This window comes from Chlamydotis macqueenii, chromosome W, assembly GCF_036417535.1.
Source record: "Chlamydotis macqueenii isolate bChlMac1 chromosome W, bChlMac1.mat, whole genome shotgun sequence".
Lineage (NCBI taxonomy): Eukaryota > Metazoa > Chordata > Aves > Otidiformes > Otididae > Chlamydotis > Chlamydotis macqueenii.
The window spans coordinates 53,581,208-53,601,370 of record NC_141592.1 but is presented as its reverse complement, the minus strand read 5'-3'; the positions used below and the strand labels follow the sequence as shown (position 1 = coordinate 53,601,370).

General features: G+C 41.1%; 1 protein-coding gene across 1 annotated transcript in view; it reads right to left on the bottom strand.

Annotated features, from left to right (window-relative positions):
• The window catches only part of LOC147596814 (A disintegrin and metalloproteinase with thrombospondin motifs 6-like), a 217,315-nt gene that overhangs the window by 68,288 nt on the left and 128,864 nt on the right, over positions 1-20,163 (bottom strand). The window contains exon 11 of the mRNA XM_086769521.1: positions 10,305-10,412. Coding sequence (XP_086625647.1) covers positions 10,305-10,412 — 108 coding nt within the window. The remainder of the gene's footprint in view (positions 1-10,304; positions 10,413-20,163) is intronic.

Genomic DNA, 20,163 nt, shown 5'->3' with positions numbered 1-20,163 from the left:
ACCCCTTGGGACTAATTTTAATACGAAGCAGGGATAGGTCATGCATATGTATAGGCGTATTGTGAAACTTCGTGTATGTGTAACACCTGATTGTATAAATTCAAAGTGAGTTGCCGCGTCAGGTGCGCACGGTTTTGGCGGGACTACCCTCCCCCCGTGCTGCCCAGCGCTGAATAAACATTCCTACTTTACAATCTTACAGATTGTGGAGTCCGTTTTCCGCATGTCAGAGTCAGAGTGACTTTATACTAATCAATACAGCAAAGCCAAGTTTTCTCTTTTCCTGAACCCCAAGGCTCACCTAAAGCCCCAGTCCTGGCAATGTTGGACATATATAAACAAGTAAATGCAGCTGCTCACAATGACCTGAATTACTCTGCATTTTTATGAAAGAAACTGAAAAGAGAATTTAACCTTCAGTCATTACTAAAAAAAAATGAATACGAGTTTGATATGAACAAGGATTGTACAGTGTGTTAGTCAAAGAAAATTAATAAAAATCCTTAATTTTTAATTAGAAATTTAATTTTCAATGAAAAAATACTTCTAGACTGTCAAGCATGTCAGAGTCTAAGTGGCAGCTCTCAGGAACATACATTAGAACAATGAATAATAAAACATGTAGCTTACCATGAGCAAATGCACCTAGATACAAAGTAGTTTTGCATATGAACACATGCTACCATTCAACATTAATAAGTGAAACTTGTAGCATTATTTTTCTAGCCACATTCATACTTGTTTCTTCTCAAAACATTTTATCCTCCTTTTTCCTCTGTATGTGCTGTATCTGTTTTAAAACAGCTGTTACAATCCAGCACATTTCTGTTTATAAATCTCATCTTCTATCAGTTAGAGAAACTGAAAACCAGCATTCACGTGTCTACAAAAAAAGCCATAAAACAAACTATTTTAAATCTCAAGATCAAAATGTATTGCCTTTTCCACCAGGTCTGGTTGGGAAAGAGTTTTCCTCATAATAGCCAGTATGGTGCTGTGTTTTAGGCTTGTGACCAGTGTAGATAATACACCAATGTTTTAGCTATTGCTGAACAGTGCTTGCACAGCATCAAGGCTTTCTCTGTTTCTCACTCTGCTACCCCAGTGAGTAGGCTGAGGATGGGTAAGAGGTTGGAAGGGGACACAGCAGGGACAGCTGACCTCAACTGACCAAAGGGATATTCCATACCTTATAACATCATGCTCAGCAATAAAACTGGGGGTGTTTCCAAAGTAGCCGTTGCTCAGAGACTAGCTGGGCATCAGGCTGTTGGTGGGAGGTGGCAAGTGATTGCCTTTGCATCTCTTGTTTGTTTTTTTCTTTCTTTTCCTTTAACTTACTAAGCTGTCTCTATCTCAACCCCTTAGTTTTTCTCACTTCTGCTGTTCTGATTCTCTCTTCCGTGTTTTGGGGGGTGGGGGGGTGGGGAATGAGCAAGTGACTGGGTAAGGGCTTAGCTGCCAGCCATGGTCAATCCACCACACCCTTCTTCAGAAAAAAAAAAACAACCAAGGATACAAGATTTTATGGAGTTGTACTGTGGAAAGGAAGGTTTACCCTTCTTGCAGTTCTAAATTTACAGCTCTGAGGTTTATGCCAATAAGCAATCATCTGGCAGAGGAACATACCCTTCATACGGAGCTTCTCTTAAATCTAGACTATCACTGAATATCTCCATAACACACAATGCAGTACACATACTGAACTACAATATTTTTAGCTAGTATAGATATAACCATATGGCACAGTGTATTGCAATGTCTCTGATGGTGCAATTACGACAGAGAATGAAGTATTTATGTGAATTACACATGAAGGATTAAATTTTTTTTCTTCTTATTATAGTGATAAATTAAGCAATTTTATTAACTAAAGACAATAATCCCCTTGCAGTATTCTATTAAAGAGGCCACAGGAATACATGATCAGGTATCTAATGCTAAAGTAAAAACCTAGAAAATAAGATGCTTTTAGGAGTTAAAATGTATGCTAATAATTTAAAATACATTATAAATATTACAAACATGTCAAAATCAAAAGTTAATAAGTGAAAGACACTCAAAGTTAAACCCCCAAACTCTATATTATTATGACTGCATACAATAGGCAGGTGCATTTCACCTGCCTTGTTTTTCCAAGATGTATAAAATCCTGGTGCTCTGTAATTGACTCTGTCAGTCAAACATTTCTTTCTTCCACATTCCCATATTCCCCTGTAAAAACCCCTTAAATGCTGGTTTTTCTTCTCTAGTGAAGTTAAATCTGAGGACTTACTGCTCACTTTGGTGTCTCTTAAATTATCTAGTGATAATTTATCTTTCACCAGAGGCCAGTGATGCATAGAATCTCTGTTAGAAGTAATGAAGATTCTGGTCATTTTGAATTACTCTAATGGGACTACAGATATATACTTCCTCCATGAATTATAGCAACCCCATCTGCTATAATGAGGTAAGGACTACGGAGTAACTAGTATACGAAGTAACAAGAGGAAGTGACAGCTATTGAAAAAAAACAACCCTTCATGAAAGATTGAGAACTGAAATGTTAATTCTTCTCTCCCACTGAAGAAGCAACTTTCAATTAGAAGGACAATGGTGACGCATTTGAATATACAAAATTTTGACCCTATGAATTAATGTGAGCAGACTGGGATTTTTCTTCTACAGATCATGAACAATAAAACAAAATATGACATTGTGGCACATTTGAGATCACTTCTGATATTAATTTTAGCTATTTAACAGAACTAAGATTTACAACAGTATGCATTTATAAAACTCATACAACAAGTACTGTAAAAGTGAGGAAAAATAATTTCATTTTTCATAGGAAAAAAAGATTAATTCAATTAAGGTTACCATCTCATATTTAACAATGAATTTTCCATCAGTGCTTCTACAATTATTTTGCAAGGAAACTTAGTGTCCAGTAATAACTTGAAATTAGATCACCACACAACCCAGCTATTTAAACTGTGCTTTCAGCACATTATGTTTTCAGTTTTTGCACATTTTCCCCTTGTTTAAATCTCTAGCATGGGTCTATACAATGATGCTAAAAAAATTACTTTTCTTATTACTTTAAATTCAAAGACAAAAATACACATTCCTATCAGTTTTGTCTGTTTTATATGTACCATTCTCTCAACAGAGTATTTTTAAATCTATTAGTTTACCTTCACAAACACACCTCCGGCTACACCCTCCTCACTGATATATTGAGCATGATGTCACATGGCATGGAATAGCCCTTTGGCTCATTTGGATAAGCTATCCCAGCTGTTGGCTAATTAGTAACTGTTCTGGTTTTGTTTAGTGAGGGGGGGCCTAAGGTGGTAGCTTCTGTAAGAAACTGCTAGGAGTTGCTCCCCTTTGTTCAGTGGACTCGGACGTGCCTAGAGTGGACCTGCTACTGGCCAAGGCCGAGCCAAATGGTAGCAGAATGTTCCCTGATAATGCCTCTGCGATAACGTATTTAAGAAGGGGAAAACAAGAAGAGAAAAAAAAAAAGGAGAGAAGATGTGAAGCAGCTGAGTAGGGGCAGAGAGGGGGAGGTGTGAGCCTTGTGGGCCTTGCAGGCCTCACCCTCTGGCCTCTTGCTGGGCAGCTGACTGGGTCTGACTCAGCCCAGCCTGGCTGCAAGAAGTGGAGAGGAGATGAGATGTGAATGAGATGCAAAAAGATCCTGAGAGGCGTCTGCCAGCCTATAGAGAAGAATTTTTCTTGTGAGAGGAACAGCTGCAGATGCCAAGGTCAGTTTAAGAAGGAGGAAGAGAAGTAATGTGGCTCCTGGCCAAGATTCCCCTGCAGCCTGTGGTGAAGACCATGATGGAGCAGGTTGTCCCCCTGCAGTCCATGGAGGAGCAGAGATCCACCTGCAGCCCATGGAGGACCCCACACTGGGGCAGATGGATGCCTGAAGGAGGCTGTGGCCCATGGAGGGCCTGCTGGGGCAGCTGTTCTGGAGGGACTGTACCCTGTGGAAGAGATGACCTATACTGGAGCAGTTTCATGAAGGACTGTGGCCCATGGGAGGGACCCCACAATGGAGCAGGGGAGGAATGTGAGGAGTTCTTCCCCCGACAACGAAACAGTGGCGTAAAACAACGTGTGATGAACTGACCACGACCCCCATTCCCTCTTCCCCCCTGTGCTGCCTGGTGTGGGGGAAGGTAGTAGAGATAATGTTAAGCCTGGGAAGAGGGAGGGGTGAGGGGGAGGTTATCTTGTTCCCTGTCTCATTCTCCTGCTAGTTTTAGTAATAAATTAATAGTTTTCCCCAAGTCGAGTCTGTTTTGCCTGTGATGGTAACTTTAAGGATCTCTCCCTGTCCTTATCTCAAACCTCAGTCTGTTTTTCTTATATCATCTCCCCCTATTCTCTCAGAGGGTAGGGGGAGTGAGAGAGAGACTGCATAGGCTGGTCCATCGGGCTGAACTATGACAGTAACCTATCCCAGCTGTGTCCCCCAGCCACAGGGGCCACTAGCTCCAGTTCCTCTCCCAGCTCAGGTGAAAATTAACTCTATCCTAGCTGCAACCAGGACACAATACCACTTCTCCCATTTCCCTCTAAATCTAATGATAAAACAAGATACTGATGACTGGAAAAGATGTTTTGTAGAGATCAAACTGTTTAAAGTCTTTGGCAAATGGACGCAGCAATAGCATCTTAAAGCATCTTGACTTGTTCACTGTAGTCTCATGGTTTAAAAAAATATAAATTGAGGTAAACTCTTCATTGTTATTGACAAGGAGTGGTGGTTCCAAAATAAACCTAGACTTGATTTGAGAGTAGGGCTCCTAGCATTTTCTGTTACTGTAATAAAAGGTAACATTTTTGGTAAAATGCAAAAGTCTCTTTATTTTCATTGGCTAAGTCTAAGAACTCTATTATTTTTAAGTGACTCCTTCAATGAATTTCTTTAACATGGCTTACCAATATTTCCAAACTCAGCATGGAAAAGCCATCAGAATGACACTAGGTCATGGGTCCTGAAAGAAGCTGTCAGCAAGGAGTAATAAAATGTGACAGCTGCCTAAAAGCTTTAATTCTTTTTATTTAAACATCAGATTGCAAGTCAAAATGCAGTATAATATTTGTTGAAACTAGCCCAGCTTGCATGGCAAGAGTCAGAACAACAGATGACAGTAGTCATTGTTAGGAAAAAAAAAATCCAATCTGGAATGGTAAATCTTAAGAACAGATGCAGCAACTCTCAGACAGATACTGGAAATTGTTTAATCTAAGTTCAATTCACTTTGTAAAAACCTGCATAAAATGTATTATCTTGAAAAAAGGTATATGGTATTCACTTTTTTCCCCAGTACATATCCTGTAAATTAATAATTAAAATATTTTTCTCTCCTCTTCAAGATCTGTATAGATTTTGCCCTGTGATTGAGAAACACTCTTTCACATGGGCGCCAGCGACACAGCCAGGAGCAGCCTGAGAGGAATCAAGAGGGACTTCAGGGCCCTGGGAGCAACAGTCAAGGACTCTGGGACACAGGTGGTCTTCTCATCAATCCCCCTGGTTGAAGGGAAGGGGCCTGAAAGGGCCAGATGAATCTGGCAAGTCAACAAATGGTTACAGGACTGGTGCCACAGCCAGGGCTTTGGCTACTTAGACCATGGGACTTGCTTTGAGAAGCTTGGTCTAGTAGGGGTGGATGGGGTACACTTAACTGAGAAGGGGAAGAGCATCCTTGGCCAAAGGCTTGCCAGACTCATCAAGAGGGCTTTAAACAAGAGTTGGTGGGGGAGGGGGAGCACAGTCCAGCCCACCACTGTCAGCATGGCGCCAGTGCCAGCACCAAGTGCCCAGAAGCCAGGGAAGGATCGCAGGTAAGTGCGAGAGAACCTAAACTGTGGACCAAAAGAACTCCTATTGCTCCAGCCAGCAAGTCGGCTTCATCAGGGGCCCAGCTGAAGTGTCTCTATACCAATGCATGTAGCATGGGGAATAAACAGGAAGAGCTGGAGATGCGTGCACACAAGCAGGGCTACGACCTTGTTGGCATCACGGAGACGTGGTGGGATGACTCCTATGACTGGAGTGTTGGGATAGAGGGGTATAGGCTTTTTTAGGAAGGACAGGCAGGGGAGATGAGGAGGGGGTGTTGACCTCTATGTCAGCAACCAGCTGGAGTGCATGGAACTCCACATGGGGATGGAGGAGGAGCTGACAGAGAGCTTATGGGTCAGGATTAGAGAGAGGGCAGGGACAGGGGACATTATGGTGGGGGTGTGTTACAGGCCACCTGACCAGGAGGACAGAGTGGATGAGGCCCTCTACAGGCAGATAGGAGCAGCCTCGCAGTCACAAGCCCTGGTCCTCATGGGGGACTTGAACCACCCTGACATCTGCTGGAGGGACAACACGGCAGGGCACAAGCAGTCCAGCAGGTTCCTGGAATGCGTGGATGACAACTTCCTCCTGCAGGCAATAGAGGAGCCAACGAGAAGGGGTGCCATGCTCGACCTTGTGCTCACCAACAGGGAGGGGCTGGTGGGGGATGTGAAACTCAAGGGCAGCCTTGGCTGCAGTGACCACGACACAGTGGAGTTCAAGATGCTTAGGGCAGCAATGAAGGTACGCAGCAAGCTCTCTGCCCTGGACATCAGGAGGGCAGACTTTGGCCTCTTCAGGGATCTGATGGTCAAAGTGCCATGGGAGGCAGCCCTGGAGGAAAGAGGGGCCCAGGAAAGTTGGTCCATATTCAAGGAGCACCTCCTCCAAGCTCAGCAGAGGTGCATCCCAATGAAGAACAAGTCAGGCAAAAAGGCCAGGAGGCCCACGTGGATGAGCAAGGAGCTCCTAGACCAACAGAAAGTAAAGAAGGAAGCCTATAGAGGGCAGAAGCAAGGACAGATGCATCCGCGGGTCCTGAGGGAAATGGCAGATGAAGTTGCCAAGCCGCTGGCCATCGTATTTGAGAAGTTGTGGCAGTCTGGTGAGATCCCTGATGACTGGAACAGGGGTAACATAACCCCCATTTTTAAAAAGAGAAAAAGGGAAGACCCAGGGAACTACAGGCCGGTCAGCCTCACCTCTGTGCCTGGCAAGGTCATGGAGCAGATTCTCCTGGAAACCATGCTCAGGCACATGGAGAGCAAGGAGGTGGTTGATGACAGCCAACATGGCTTCACCAAGGGCAGATCGTGCCTGACCAATTTGGTGGCCTTCTATGATGGGGTGACAGCATTGGTGGACAAGGGACGAGCAACGGACATCATCTACCTGGACTTGTGCAAAGCTTTTGACACTGTCCCGCATTACATTCTTCTCTCTAAACTGGAGAGACATGGCTTTGATGGATGGACCACTCGGTGGATAAGGAGTTGGCTGGATAGTCACACTCAGAGAGTGGTGGTCAACGGCTCAATGTCCATGTGGAGACCGGTGACGACTGGTGTTCCTCAGGGGTCCGTGTTGAGCCCAGCCCTATTCAACATCTTTGTCGGCGACATGGACAGTGGGATAGAGTGCACCCTCAGCAAGTTTGCCAATGACACCAAGTTGTGTGGTGCCGTCAACATGCTGGAGGGGAGGGATGCCATCCAGAGGGACCTTGACAGGCTGGAGAGGTGAGCCTGTGCCAACCTCATGAAGTTCAACCAGGCCAAGTGTAAGGTCCTGCATGTGGGTCATGGCAATCTCAAGAACAAATACAGGCTGGGCGGAGAATGGATCAAGACCAGCCCTGAGGAGAGGGACTTGGGAGTGCTGGTAGATGAGAAGCTCAACATGAGCTTGCAGTGCGCCCTTGCGGCCCAGAAGGCCAACTGCATCCTGGGCTGCATCAAGAGGAGCGTGGCCAGCAGGTCGAGGGAGGTGATTCTGCCCCTCTGCTCTGCTCTGGTGAGACCCCGCCTGGAGTACTGTGTCCATTTCTGAAGCCCCCAACATAAGAAGGACATGGACCAGTTGGAGAGGGTTCAGAGGAGGGCCACGAAGATGATAAGAGGGCTGGAGCACCTTTCCTATGAGGCCAGGCTGAGAGAGTTGGGGCTGTTCAGCCTGGAGAAGAGGAGGCTCTGGGGAGACCTTATAGCGGTCTTCCAACACGTCAAGGGGGCCTACAAGAAAGATGGGGAGAGACAGCAGGGCCTGTTGCGATAGGACAAGGGGTAATGGTTTCAAAATAGAGGGAGGTAGATTTAGATTAGATATTAGGAAAATATTTTTTACAGTGAGGGTGGTAGAACACTGGAACAGGTTTCCCAGAGAGGTGGTGGAGGCCCCATCCCTGGAAACGTTCAAGGCCAGGCTGGATGAGGCTCTGAGCAACCTGACCTAGTCAGGGATGTCCCTGCTCCTTGCAGGGGGGTTGGACTAGATGACCTTTGAAGGTCCCTTGCAACCCAAACCATTCTATTATTCTATACAATTGTTCTTAATCTAAAACTCATTTTTGTAACTTTGTCTGAAACTACTGATATACATAGTGAACATTTTAAAATCAAAATTGAAATGTTCAGACAGATACAGTAGCACTAGGCTTATCTATTGCAACACTGACTTTCTGTAATTTTCTGTTAGGTAGGAAAGCTTATAAGACTGCACAGCAAAATCCTTTCTAGCTAAACAGTTATGGAAGGATAACTGATTATTAAAGGAATAAATCGAAGTCGAAATAGAATGGTCACTGGGAAATTTTAGAAAACCTTTTTTTTAAGGCAACTTTTTTTTTATGTGCTTGTATGATTTAGCTTATATCTGAAGGAATTAATTTTTTTTTATCTTCTAACAAAATAACAGAGTTGAGGCTCTATATCGATGTCACACATTTTCAGAGTCCATAACAAGTCTAGAGTTTAACAGTCTGTTGTGGTTTTGTTTAGTGAGGGGGGGGCCTAAGGTGGTAGCTTCTGTAGGAAACTGCTAGAAGTCGCTTCCCTTTGTTCAGTGGACTCAGCCGGGCCTAGGGCGGACCTGCTGCTGGCCAAGGCCGAGCCAATTGGTAGCAGAATGTTTCGTGATAATGTATTTAAGAAGGGGAAAACAGAAAAAAGAGAGAAGAGAAGATGTGAAGAAGCTGAGTGGGGGCAGAGGCGCAGAGGGGGAGGCGCAGGCCTCATGGGCCTTGCAGGCCTCATCCTCTGGCCTCTTGCCAGGCGGCCAACTGGGCCTGACTTGGCCCGGCCCGGCTGCAAGAAGTGGAGAGGAGATGAGCTGGATGATGTGAAGAGATTCTGAGAGGTGTCTGCCAGCCTGTTGTGAAGAACTTTTCTTGTGAGAGGAATGGCTGCAGATGCCAAGGTCAGTTCAGAAGGAGGGGGAGGAGTAATGCGGCTCCTGGCCAAGATTCCCCTGCAGCCTGTGGTGACGACCACGGCGGAGCAGGTTGTCCCCCTGCAGCCCATGGAGGTCCACAGAGGAGCAGAGATCCACTTGGAGCCTGTGAAGGACCCCACATCGGGGGAGGTGGATGCCTGAAGGTGGCTGTGGCCCATGGAGGGCCTGCTGGGACAGCTGTTCTAGAGGGACTGCACCCCGTGGAAGAGATGACCCACGCCGGAGCAGTTTCACGAAGGACTGTGGCCCGTGGGAGGGACCCCATGATGGAGCAGAGGAGGAATGTGAGGAGTTCTTCCCCCGACCATGAAGCAGTGGCGTAAAACAACGCGTGATGAACTGACTGCAACCCCCATTCCCTCTTCCCCCCTGTGCCGCTCGTGGGGGGAAGGTAGTAGAGATAAGAAGATAAGATAAGAGCTTGGGAAGAGGGAGGGGTGGGGGGAGGTTATCTTGTTCTCTGTCTCATTCTCCTGCTAGTTTTAGAAATAAATGAATAGTTTTCCCTAAGTCGAGTCTGTTTTGCCTGTAACGGTAACTTTAAGGATTTCTCCCTGTCCTTATCTCAAACCTCAAGCTGTTTTTCCTTATATTATCTCTCCCTATTCTCTCGGAGGGTGGGGGGAGTGAGAGAGAGACTGCGTAGTCTGGTCCCGATCGGGGCTGAACTACGACACAGTCCTTTATGGAAGAGTGCTATAAAATTTACTAAAGATAAAACTAATAGAGTTTTTACAGGAATTACTCAAAAATATACAGAGTATGTAACAGGATTTTTTTAAAATCCAGGCTATAGAATTTTCTAGCAAGGATAAATGTTTTATTAAATTACATAAATGAAATAATTGTTAATTAGCTTCTGTAGGACACTTCCATTAGGATCAAAATGTATTCTGAACTAATAACTCACTTTTAGAACTCTTATAGATGCTCATAAAAACTTTTATTTTTATAGTTCTTTCCACTTGTAGTCTTCAGAAAATAAATTATTTGTACTCACCCCCTTTTCAATGCTCCCTGTTTGGCAAAGAGTACCTTCAGCTGCTGGAATGCTGTTGGTAACACAGCGGTTACTTTTGCTGAGGCACCAAAGCTCTCTACATACTTCCTAGGGAAGAAAGCAGAAGTAAGTTGATCAGAATAACAGCCTAAAATTGCTTCCAGTCCTCATACACACACGTATATACAAATTTTTTTTTTTTAACAGAGACTATAAGAATTGGGCTGGAGAGATAAATCTATAGATTGTTGTGAAATAGTCTGCACTATATTTTACCTAAGAATATTCTGCCAAAACAAATCTGGAAGCATGAAATCGTAGATTATAAGTATTTTTTTTTCACATCTGTCCTGCAAGTCATGATTTACAGTTGTTGTTTTCTTGATCAGTGCTAATACTGGGCTTAGTATATTTTAGTGTTTTAAAAGTAGTCTTCAGATGTGCTGTAGTATCACCATTACTGTTGTTATCTGCCTCAAAATTCCATAGTAAAAGGATACTATTAATTTTGAAATATGAAACGAAAATATTTATTTTTGTTTCCTTTATTTTAAACCAAAAAGTTTCTGAGCTCCGACTACTTGCACTCATCTTCTGTAACACATGCTAAAACAGTGAACATGTATTTAGTACGAATTGAGCTATGTATTAAATATTTCCTTTAGGCTTTTTAAATTTGTAGCTGATATTTAAAAAATGATATAATCATAGAATGGTTAGGGTTGGAATGGACCTTCAAAGGTCATCTAGTTCAACCCCTCCTGCAAGGAGCAGGGACATCCCCTACTAGATCAGGTGGCTCAGAGCCTTGTCCAACCTGGCCTTGAACGTTTCCAGGGATGGGGCCTCCACCACCTCTCTGGGCAACCTGTTCCAGTGTTCCGCCACCCTCAGCATAAAAAAAAATTTCCTGATGTCTAATCTGAATCTACCTCCCTCTATTTTAAAACCATTACCCCTTGTCCTATCTCAAGAGGTCATACTGAAGAGTTTCTCCCTGTCTTTCCTATAAGCTCCCTTTAGGTACTGGAGGTCTCCCCGGAGCCTCCTCTTCTCCAGGCTGAACAGCCCCAACTCTCTCAGCCTGTCCTCATAGGAGAGGTGCTCCAGCCCTCTTATCATCTTCGTGGCCCTCCTCTGGACCCTCTCCAACTGGTCCATGTCCTTCTTATGTTGGGGGCTCCAGAGCTGAATGCAGTACTCCAGATGGGGTCTCACCAGGGCAGAGTAGAGGGGGAGAATCACCTCCCTCGACCTACTTGCCATGCTTTTTTTGATGTAGCCCAGGATGCCATGATTTAGCCTTTCCTATTTCCCTACGTTGTCAGTGTTAAACACAGTTTTTTCAAATAATCTTTTTTTCTACAATATTTTCTCATTTGATTTTGCACATTTGCTTATTTAAATTAAGCTAGTTCTGTTGACATTAGAGATTCATTGTTAAAACTATCTAAGGGTTGAAATTCATAATGTGGACATGATCCAAAGTTGGCTGAACAGTTTGGAAATCTTCATAGTCACTTCAGTTGCCTGTGAATTGAGCTATGTATGCAGAATGGAATCAGAAGTGTTTTGCTTTTATGGTAATTGATTCTTCATTATAATCTTTGTATTAATTTGTGACCTGTGTAAGAGTTCACAAATTGCTTATAGTTTTTTTCTATTTTTAAGTATTTTTGAAAATTTGAAAGATACTCAGATTTTTTAAATGATCTTATGATAGACATTTCTACTGCATTTTATTTAACAGCTGCTTGAAATAATATACTACAAATAATTCTTTTACAGATTCTGTGGCTGAAACTTGGTACAAAGAGCAAAAAGGAAAAGACAGTGTGAGTAAATAAAAGTTATTAGGTTCTCCCCCCAAAAATTAATTTTTTCTCTAAGGAAATGAATTAGTATCTGGCACCTAGGCTATCTGTCCTATACATCTCAACAGGAACAACTGTTGAGTTTTTACCCTAAGATTCATGTTTCTTGCATTGTATTGTGTATAGAAATGGATCTATTTATACATTATTCACTAGCAGCTGCAGTAACAGTTCAACAGTACAAGCTTTTCTTGAGTAATGCCAAATACTTTTCCAAGTTTAAAATCAACTGGTGTAATTCTTGCAGGATTGATATATACAGTGTATTTAGTTTCACGATTGGTAGAAGCAAGATATCTTTTTAAAAATCCATTAAAAACATACCATATTAGAATGGTGTGAAATTATGAGGAATGAATACTGATGATTTTTGGAGTTTCCATCCAATGTTTGACAATTAGGCCTAAGCTATTTCATTATATTGTTATGCACCAACTCTCATCTGGTGGGTGGCTGTATGAAAATTTGAGCAAGTCATGGAATAAATTGACATTCTTGAGCCTCTTTTTAGGAGAAATATTGCCACTTGTAAAAGCATACCTGCAGCCAGTGTAGACTATCTTACTTTTCAAATTAGAATTTTTCATTGAAGAAATGCAAATAGTATAAATATTTACTTACTTAAATCTCTGAATAAAACACTTGCTTTTGCCACTCAGCTAATAACATTTTTGGATTAAGATACGCATTCACAAATAAACATGTGGTTTAAAATATCAAATAGAACAGGGAAAGCACAGAAGATGTATCACAAAGATTCTTGAAAAATCTCTTTAACTAGATTACAAATTTCAGAACCATTAACTTGTTAAAATTAAACACTAAATCAAATTCATGTTAAAATCAACCATCAATCCAAGCTTCAATCCAGTATTGATTTGAAAGTGAAAACCTAAAATTGGTCCCTTCCAGAAACAGTATGAGGTGCTCCTATCATAATCCAGCTTTATATACTTTGCCATCTAATTTACTTGCTCATTTTGTTGAGCAAAGTTCATCTAATTTATTTGCTTATGTTCCATGTGTGGTTTATATTGTCAAATTGTAATTAAAACTGTGAGACTGTGACAATTCTACTTCTGACTCTGTGTTTATTTTGCATCTGATCAAGTTCAAATGTATAAATTATTAGCTGTGCTGACTTTGTGAAGTTTGGTTCAATGTTCTGAAAAGCCAAAAATTCAACTACATTAAGAAACAAAGATTTCAACCATTCCAATTAAGACAGAAACAAAAAATCAGATCTGGATAACAGTCTGGAATTTGAAAACATCTATATTTTAGGGTGATTTAAATCCAGAATTCTGGCTTGTGCTCCAGGGTTTACTTGCAGAATTTCACTTCCAATATGCCTGCACAAGTACATAATTAACATAAAAGGGGAAGTAATAATTAAAACATGTATTTCATTGCCAGGCTAACGTATCCACAAATAAAAGTATTTAACAATTTCCTTCCAATAGGAAATGCATTCTTTCTGTATACTCAGGCTTCTTTGTAGCACTAGACTTCTCCAAATTCATTGAACTAACACCTCTTAGACATTGTAATTCCAAAAAAATAATGAGTTAAACTGGGTGAATTAATGGATACAGCACTCCAAAACTATTTTAGTCATTCATCTGTTTGCAGGATGATTCTAAGCATGTCAGCTCACCTCCCTACTCCATAAAATTAGAAAAATAGTTTCCTTCTTCCTAAACTGCTTTGGGAGATAGAACAAAAAGCACTACATCGAAACTAGATATTATTACTGACATAGTCTGGTAGTCCTTATTCAGACCTTAATTTCAGCAGGAGTTTGCCTCAGTAAATCCCTAAAGACAAAACAAAAGTAATGTAAAATTACTGTGAGCTGTAGTTTGAGCAAAAACCTCTGCTTATATCAGAAATGAGTTCTGTCAGAGACAGACATACAATATCCCCAAATCAACAGAATATTTCATTATGAAAACACAGAGGTTTTATTAACTAAAATAACACAATGTATCAATTCGTAGAAATAATTTATATTAAAAACAAGAAATGAAATAATGTATTTTTGTAATTTATTTTAAAGGTGTTTATTTTCCCCTGCTGCTTTGCATTTAAAAGAGTAGAATTTGAATTACATTCTCCACCAGCCTGTACATGAAATGAAAAATAACATTAATAGTCATTTGAAAACAAATAAGATATCTAAAAAGAAGTGGAAAATCCATCTCTGCTCTTATTTCATTAAATTAAAATTGAATTATACCAGGTACTACTATGGATATATCTTCTTTATTTTCAGTTGATTTTGAAAAGTTAACAGAGAACTTATAAGGTGCATAAAGCTTTCTGTTCTCCAGCTCAACCCTACACGTGGTACTACCTTAGTTTCGTAGTTATTGATTTGAGATATTTCCTTATTACCACTGTCCTATCAGTAACATCTCTAAGCAGCTGTTTTTAATAATCCAGCCTTAAAAACATATGAGGAAGTGCCTTGGAAATGTCAGGCCCAAAATCACTAGTAGAAAGTATACTGCTTTTTTTCACACACTAACATGCACACATGCACGGACGTCCAACTCCCACCCCTCCTCACAAACATAAGGTGACTCTTTATGGTAGCCTTTTCTTCATTGGTGGACATAGGATGAAGCTAACACATCTTTTGCCAACATTAAATTTGTATGAATAATTTACTGAGACTAAGAGAAAGAAGCATAATCTGAAAATTCATCAATGACCTCAGAGTCAGTCTCCAAGTGTGTGGATGTAATAACCATTAATTTGTAAAGCAGACAAGTGAAAGTGTTTTAAAAATCCAGGAAACATAAGCTGAAGCTGAGGCCTTTCACAAGATCAAGACAAGATAGATGACAACCTGTAACGGTGTATCTTAGGGCTCCATGACTTCAGTTTGGAATTCAGATGCTTGTATTTGCAGTAAATTAAACAAAGCTGAACCCATCTAGAGAAAAAAAACAGCAAATCAAATAATCTTCCTTTTGCCTAAGTGTTATCAATGATGGAGCCTCTTTCTGTTGTGTCATGCAGAGTTACTCATAGGCATTTCAAACTATGTAACATCTAAGCATCCTATATCATAATCATAATGAATGGTAACAATACAGCACAATGAAAACTCAGTAATATGAGCAAATATCAAATTGCTGTGCTGTTCTTAATGTTTTCAACACTAATTAAAGCCTCTAACAAAAGTTAGCAGTTTGGCCTATAATTAAAAAAAAATTTAAAAGATGGGAAATACATTCACAATGCATATTACACTATGATAATTTGGGAATTTTATTTTTTAATATAAAATTTTAAAATGTTAATTAGAATTTTATGTTACTTCAGTATGTTTCATCTATAATATGCTGCACCTCTTGATGAGCATTTGTTAAAACAGAGCATAAAAATAACTAGTTTGAATTGTAACTTACAATTCCGATCTGAAAAGCATCACCCTAGAGTATTTTCAGCCTCATTGCTGAAATACTTAGGGCAACATGATTAAAACTAGAAGGCTGATTATAATTATGGGTGAACTTCAGAAGGTTCAAAGTTTAGTTCAGATAAGCACCCAAAAGTAACCATTTTAGTGCTCCACTACCAAATGCTCATTAAGTGCTGCAGCTGAAATCACAACATGCTGAAAGAATGTCAAATAGAATCTGAAGCTTAGGTCGTACATTCGTATTATGTTACCAGCGTTCTTTCCTAAATATTGGGTGCTTATGTGAACCTTATGGAAACTACAGAAGCCCCACAAGGTAAATCAATTCCAAGTAGCATCTTCCCTTTCAAATCCATGTAATCTATCCCATCTTTATTCCAACTATATTCCAGTATCTGGAATTTCATTATTGCTTCTAAAATCATCTAATGTATCCTCCTGCTTTGATCACTGGCTTCCTCTTGCACTTTTTAAACAACTTTCATAAGATCCAGGTACATTTGTGTTATGTCTATGTCTCTTATGAGAGACAGAAAAAGAGAGAGAGAAAGGGAAAGTGGGTTTGGAGACAAGAAGAAAGGGGACTATGGGAACTTGTTAAAAAAAGATACAAAAAAGGATTTTAAACCACGTTAGGATTCAGAAAGAGGAAAACTTCAGGGATTTCCCTTGGCTATACAACTCCTAATCTTACAAAAAAAGGGAACAAAATTCACTTTAAAAATAAAGTTGAAAGCATTTCAAATGTTCTTAATTATGAAATGAGCCTGTAAGTCCTTATACGAGAAAATCTCAAAATTTTAATAATTCTAAATGCAGAAGGCCTGCACAATAGTGATGAGAGTTTTTGCACTTGACAGGCAAGACCTTATGAAATACAAAACAATGGAAAGGTTGATAAAAAAGATAGAGTATAATACCAGGATCTTCAGTTCCTCTCTTTGCCTACACATACTTTTAACACCAATTTGTGAGCAACATAATATAAATAAATCTGATCAAACTACTTATGTTGCAATAAAGTTTAAAAATGTAAAATTTAAATTAATAGCCAAGTTATCTGCTGCTATAGATACCCTTTGTATAGCCTTATCCTTAGCAGTCTGAAGCCAGAATAATGTTAGTTAAAGATTCATATTTTAAACAATATGCCTTTGTCTGACCTGTCTAAAAGCAAGAAGCATAAAATGATAAAATGCTAGCTCCATCAGCAACCCGTGAAGAACTGCTTAGGTTTTGCCATACTACTAAAGAAACTAGGGGAAAGGTAATTCTGGCAGGGGAAACCACGACCACCAACTCATGGACCCTCTACCAAAATCTACCACCGACTCAAAAGAAGTAGGCAGAGTAACAGGACTGGGCATGCATACTAATTTACATGCTAGGTGAAGAGATTCTGACCAATCATTTAATAAAATAAAACTACATATGTACTAGATAGTTGAACATGTTAATGTTTTGTGTATAAATAAAATATAATTTGGAGCTTTAAAGTGTGCTGTCTTGGGACAGGCACCCATACCTCCACATGTATGCAATAAAAGGAAATACCTCCACTCTGTGTCGAGCGGATGATGGACCCAACTTTTGGGGCAACACTTATGCTCTGCTAACAAAAACCAAGTATAAAGTGACTTAACTATGGTATGAAGTATGAAACCAGGGGAAAAAAAAGTCACTTTTTAGTGAGTTACTAAGTACTATGTACAGATTCAATTGAATGCACAATCCTAGTCATAGTATGAATGAGTGAGGGAACTGGTAGTTCTGGTGCAAATATACACACCAGTGGCTTCTCTGCCTTTCCTTTTTGAACAAACAGCTTCCAGAATCTGCTTCCACCTTCCCATAACAGCCCTACATCAATCTAAATACCTCTTTATTTAACTGGAGTAAATCACATCGGTGTTTCATTAAAACAATGACAGTTTAATTTGATAACATTAATATTTGCATCATCTGATTATATGGATCAATTGTAATTAATGATATTTTGCCTGAAATTTCTTTTCTAAGAAGTATTGTAGACCTGTTGTGTATAGCAACTTGTTTACTCTCCTATATTTAAAAGTTAGCTGACCAGATGCTGTTTTGTTTTGCTCATTACTAATTCAGTTACACTATTCTGTCTCTGAACTGGCATGTGGGAAACTAGGAAGCAGTGAAAGTATGACAACTGCATGTCCTGTTTTTCTCCAGTTGACTCTTTCCCAGCAACTTTCTATTAATGGTAATTAACTTTATGGCCACTCCTCATAATTCATTAAAAGCTTCCTAGAGACAAATAGTGCAAGGGAGCTACTGAAGGCAGGAGGAGGACTCCTTATCCTGAGAATATATCTTCATTCTACCTGTTTATAAACACTAACTTCATAGCTTGAACTCTATCTGTCCTCCAAAACGCACTAACAAAATGTGAATAAAAACTGGTATTTGACTTTTAATCTATTTTTGTGGGCAAACTAACTGGAGAACTTAATTGTAAACATAAGACTATGACAAAGAAGCAAACTACCTGTAATCAGCTACAATGTATTATCTGATGTGTTAAACTCTAGTGTGAAATGTGAAGCTCAAGGGCAGCCTTGGCTGCAGTGACAATGAAATGTTGGAGTTCAAGATCCTTAGGGCAGCAAGGAGGGCGCACAAAAGGCTCACTAGCCTGGACTTCAGGAGAGCAGCAGTGATGTGCTGTGCAGAGTACCATGGGATGCAGCCCTAGAAGGAAGAAAGGCCCAAGAAACCAGTTAAATATTCAGTGATCAAATCCTCCAAGATCAGGAGCGATGCATCCCAACAAAGAGGAAGTTGGGCAAAAACACCAGGAGGCATGCATGGATGAACAAGGAGCTCCTGGACGAACTCAAACACAAAAAGGAAGCCTACAGAGGGTGGAAGCAAGGACAGGTAGCCTGGGAGGAATACAGAGAGGTTGTCCAAGCGGCCAGGGACCAGCTAAGGAAGGCTAAAGCCCTGACAGAATTGAATCTGGCCAGGGACGTCAAGGGCAACAAGAAAAGCTTCTATAGGTACATTGGGGATAAAAGGAAGACCAGGGAGAATGTGGGCCCTCTCCGGAAGGAAACAGGAGACCTGGTTCCCCAGGACATGGAGAAGGCTGAGGTACTCAATGACTTTTTGGCCTCAGTCTTCACTGGCAAGGGCTCTAGTCATACCGCCCAAGTCACAGAAGGCAAAGGACAGGGACTGGGAGAATGAAAAACTGCCCACTGTAGCAGAAGAGCAGGTTTGAGACCATCTAAGGAACCTGAAAGTGCACAAGTCCATGGGACCTGTTGAGATGCATCTGCGGGTCCTCAGGGAACTGGCAAATGAAGTTGCCAAGCCAAGCTACTGTCCATCATATTTGAGAAGACGTGGCAGTCTGGTGAAGTTCCCATTGACTGAAAAAGGGGAAACATAACCCCCATTTTCAAAAAGGGAAACAAGGAAGACCCAGGGAACTACAGACCAGTCAGTCTCACCTCTGTGCCTGGCAAGATCATGGAGCAAATCCTCCTGGAAACTATGCAAAGACACATGGGAAATAAGGAGGTGATTGGTGACAGCCAACATGGCTTCACTAAGGGAAAATTGTGCCTGAACAAATTTGGTGGCCTTCTACCATGGGGTTACAGCCTTGCTGGATAAGAGAAGACCAACTGACTGTTGGGGATTAAAATAAGTTTACTTATAGAATGTTAGAACTAATTGTGTTATTGTTTAGAGCTAAGCTAAATTAGAATCAAGTGTGGTTGAATTGTATCTCGCTTATAGCTTAGCATGAGTAGGCCTTGTTTAAAACCTAGCATAAGTGAATTTTAAATGAACTCTATTAAATAGCATGAATGGTAAGGAGAGGAGGTAACAAAGGATTACTCCACAGCCTAATCTACAAGATAAGGGGAACCAAACCCATGACTCAAGGAAAAAGACGGACTTTCAAATCAGGTAGCAGATAACGAATAAAGACCTTGATAACGGAGGGGCCCTGGAGACCAGCCCAAGCCAGGAGACAAGGAAATTAGTGACCAGCTGCAAACTTGGAAGAGGAGGAGATGGCCTGTCTAGAGATAAGGAGGGGACCCGATGAGGAGTGAGAAGACCTCAGCCCTGAAATACCACTGGACTGTCACATGGACAGTCCGTGAAGAGAGCATGGGGGTGGGAACTTAGATTGTGAAGGGTATAATTGCCCAGGGGTTTCTTTGTTCAGGGTCCCTTGCAGGAGGGGCCAAGCTCAAGCTGAATAAACTGACTCTGTGACAAAACCTAGGGTCTGAACTCTTCATTACAGTTGGGACTAAGTCTGCATCTAGCTACATCTAGGCTCCTTCCTGGGAAGAAGTTTGGGGGGGGGGGTACAGTCTGAATCCCATAACTCAATGGAAGGGTCTTCCCGGACTCTTCTTTAACACTGAAATAATCTACCCGCATGGCATCCTTCTCTCTAAATTGGATTTGATGGATGGATCGCTCAGTGGATAAGGAATGGGCTAATGGTCGCACTCAAAGAGTTGTGGTCAACGGCTCGATGTTCAAGTGAGAA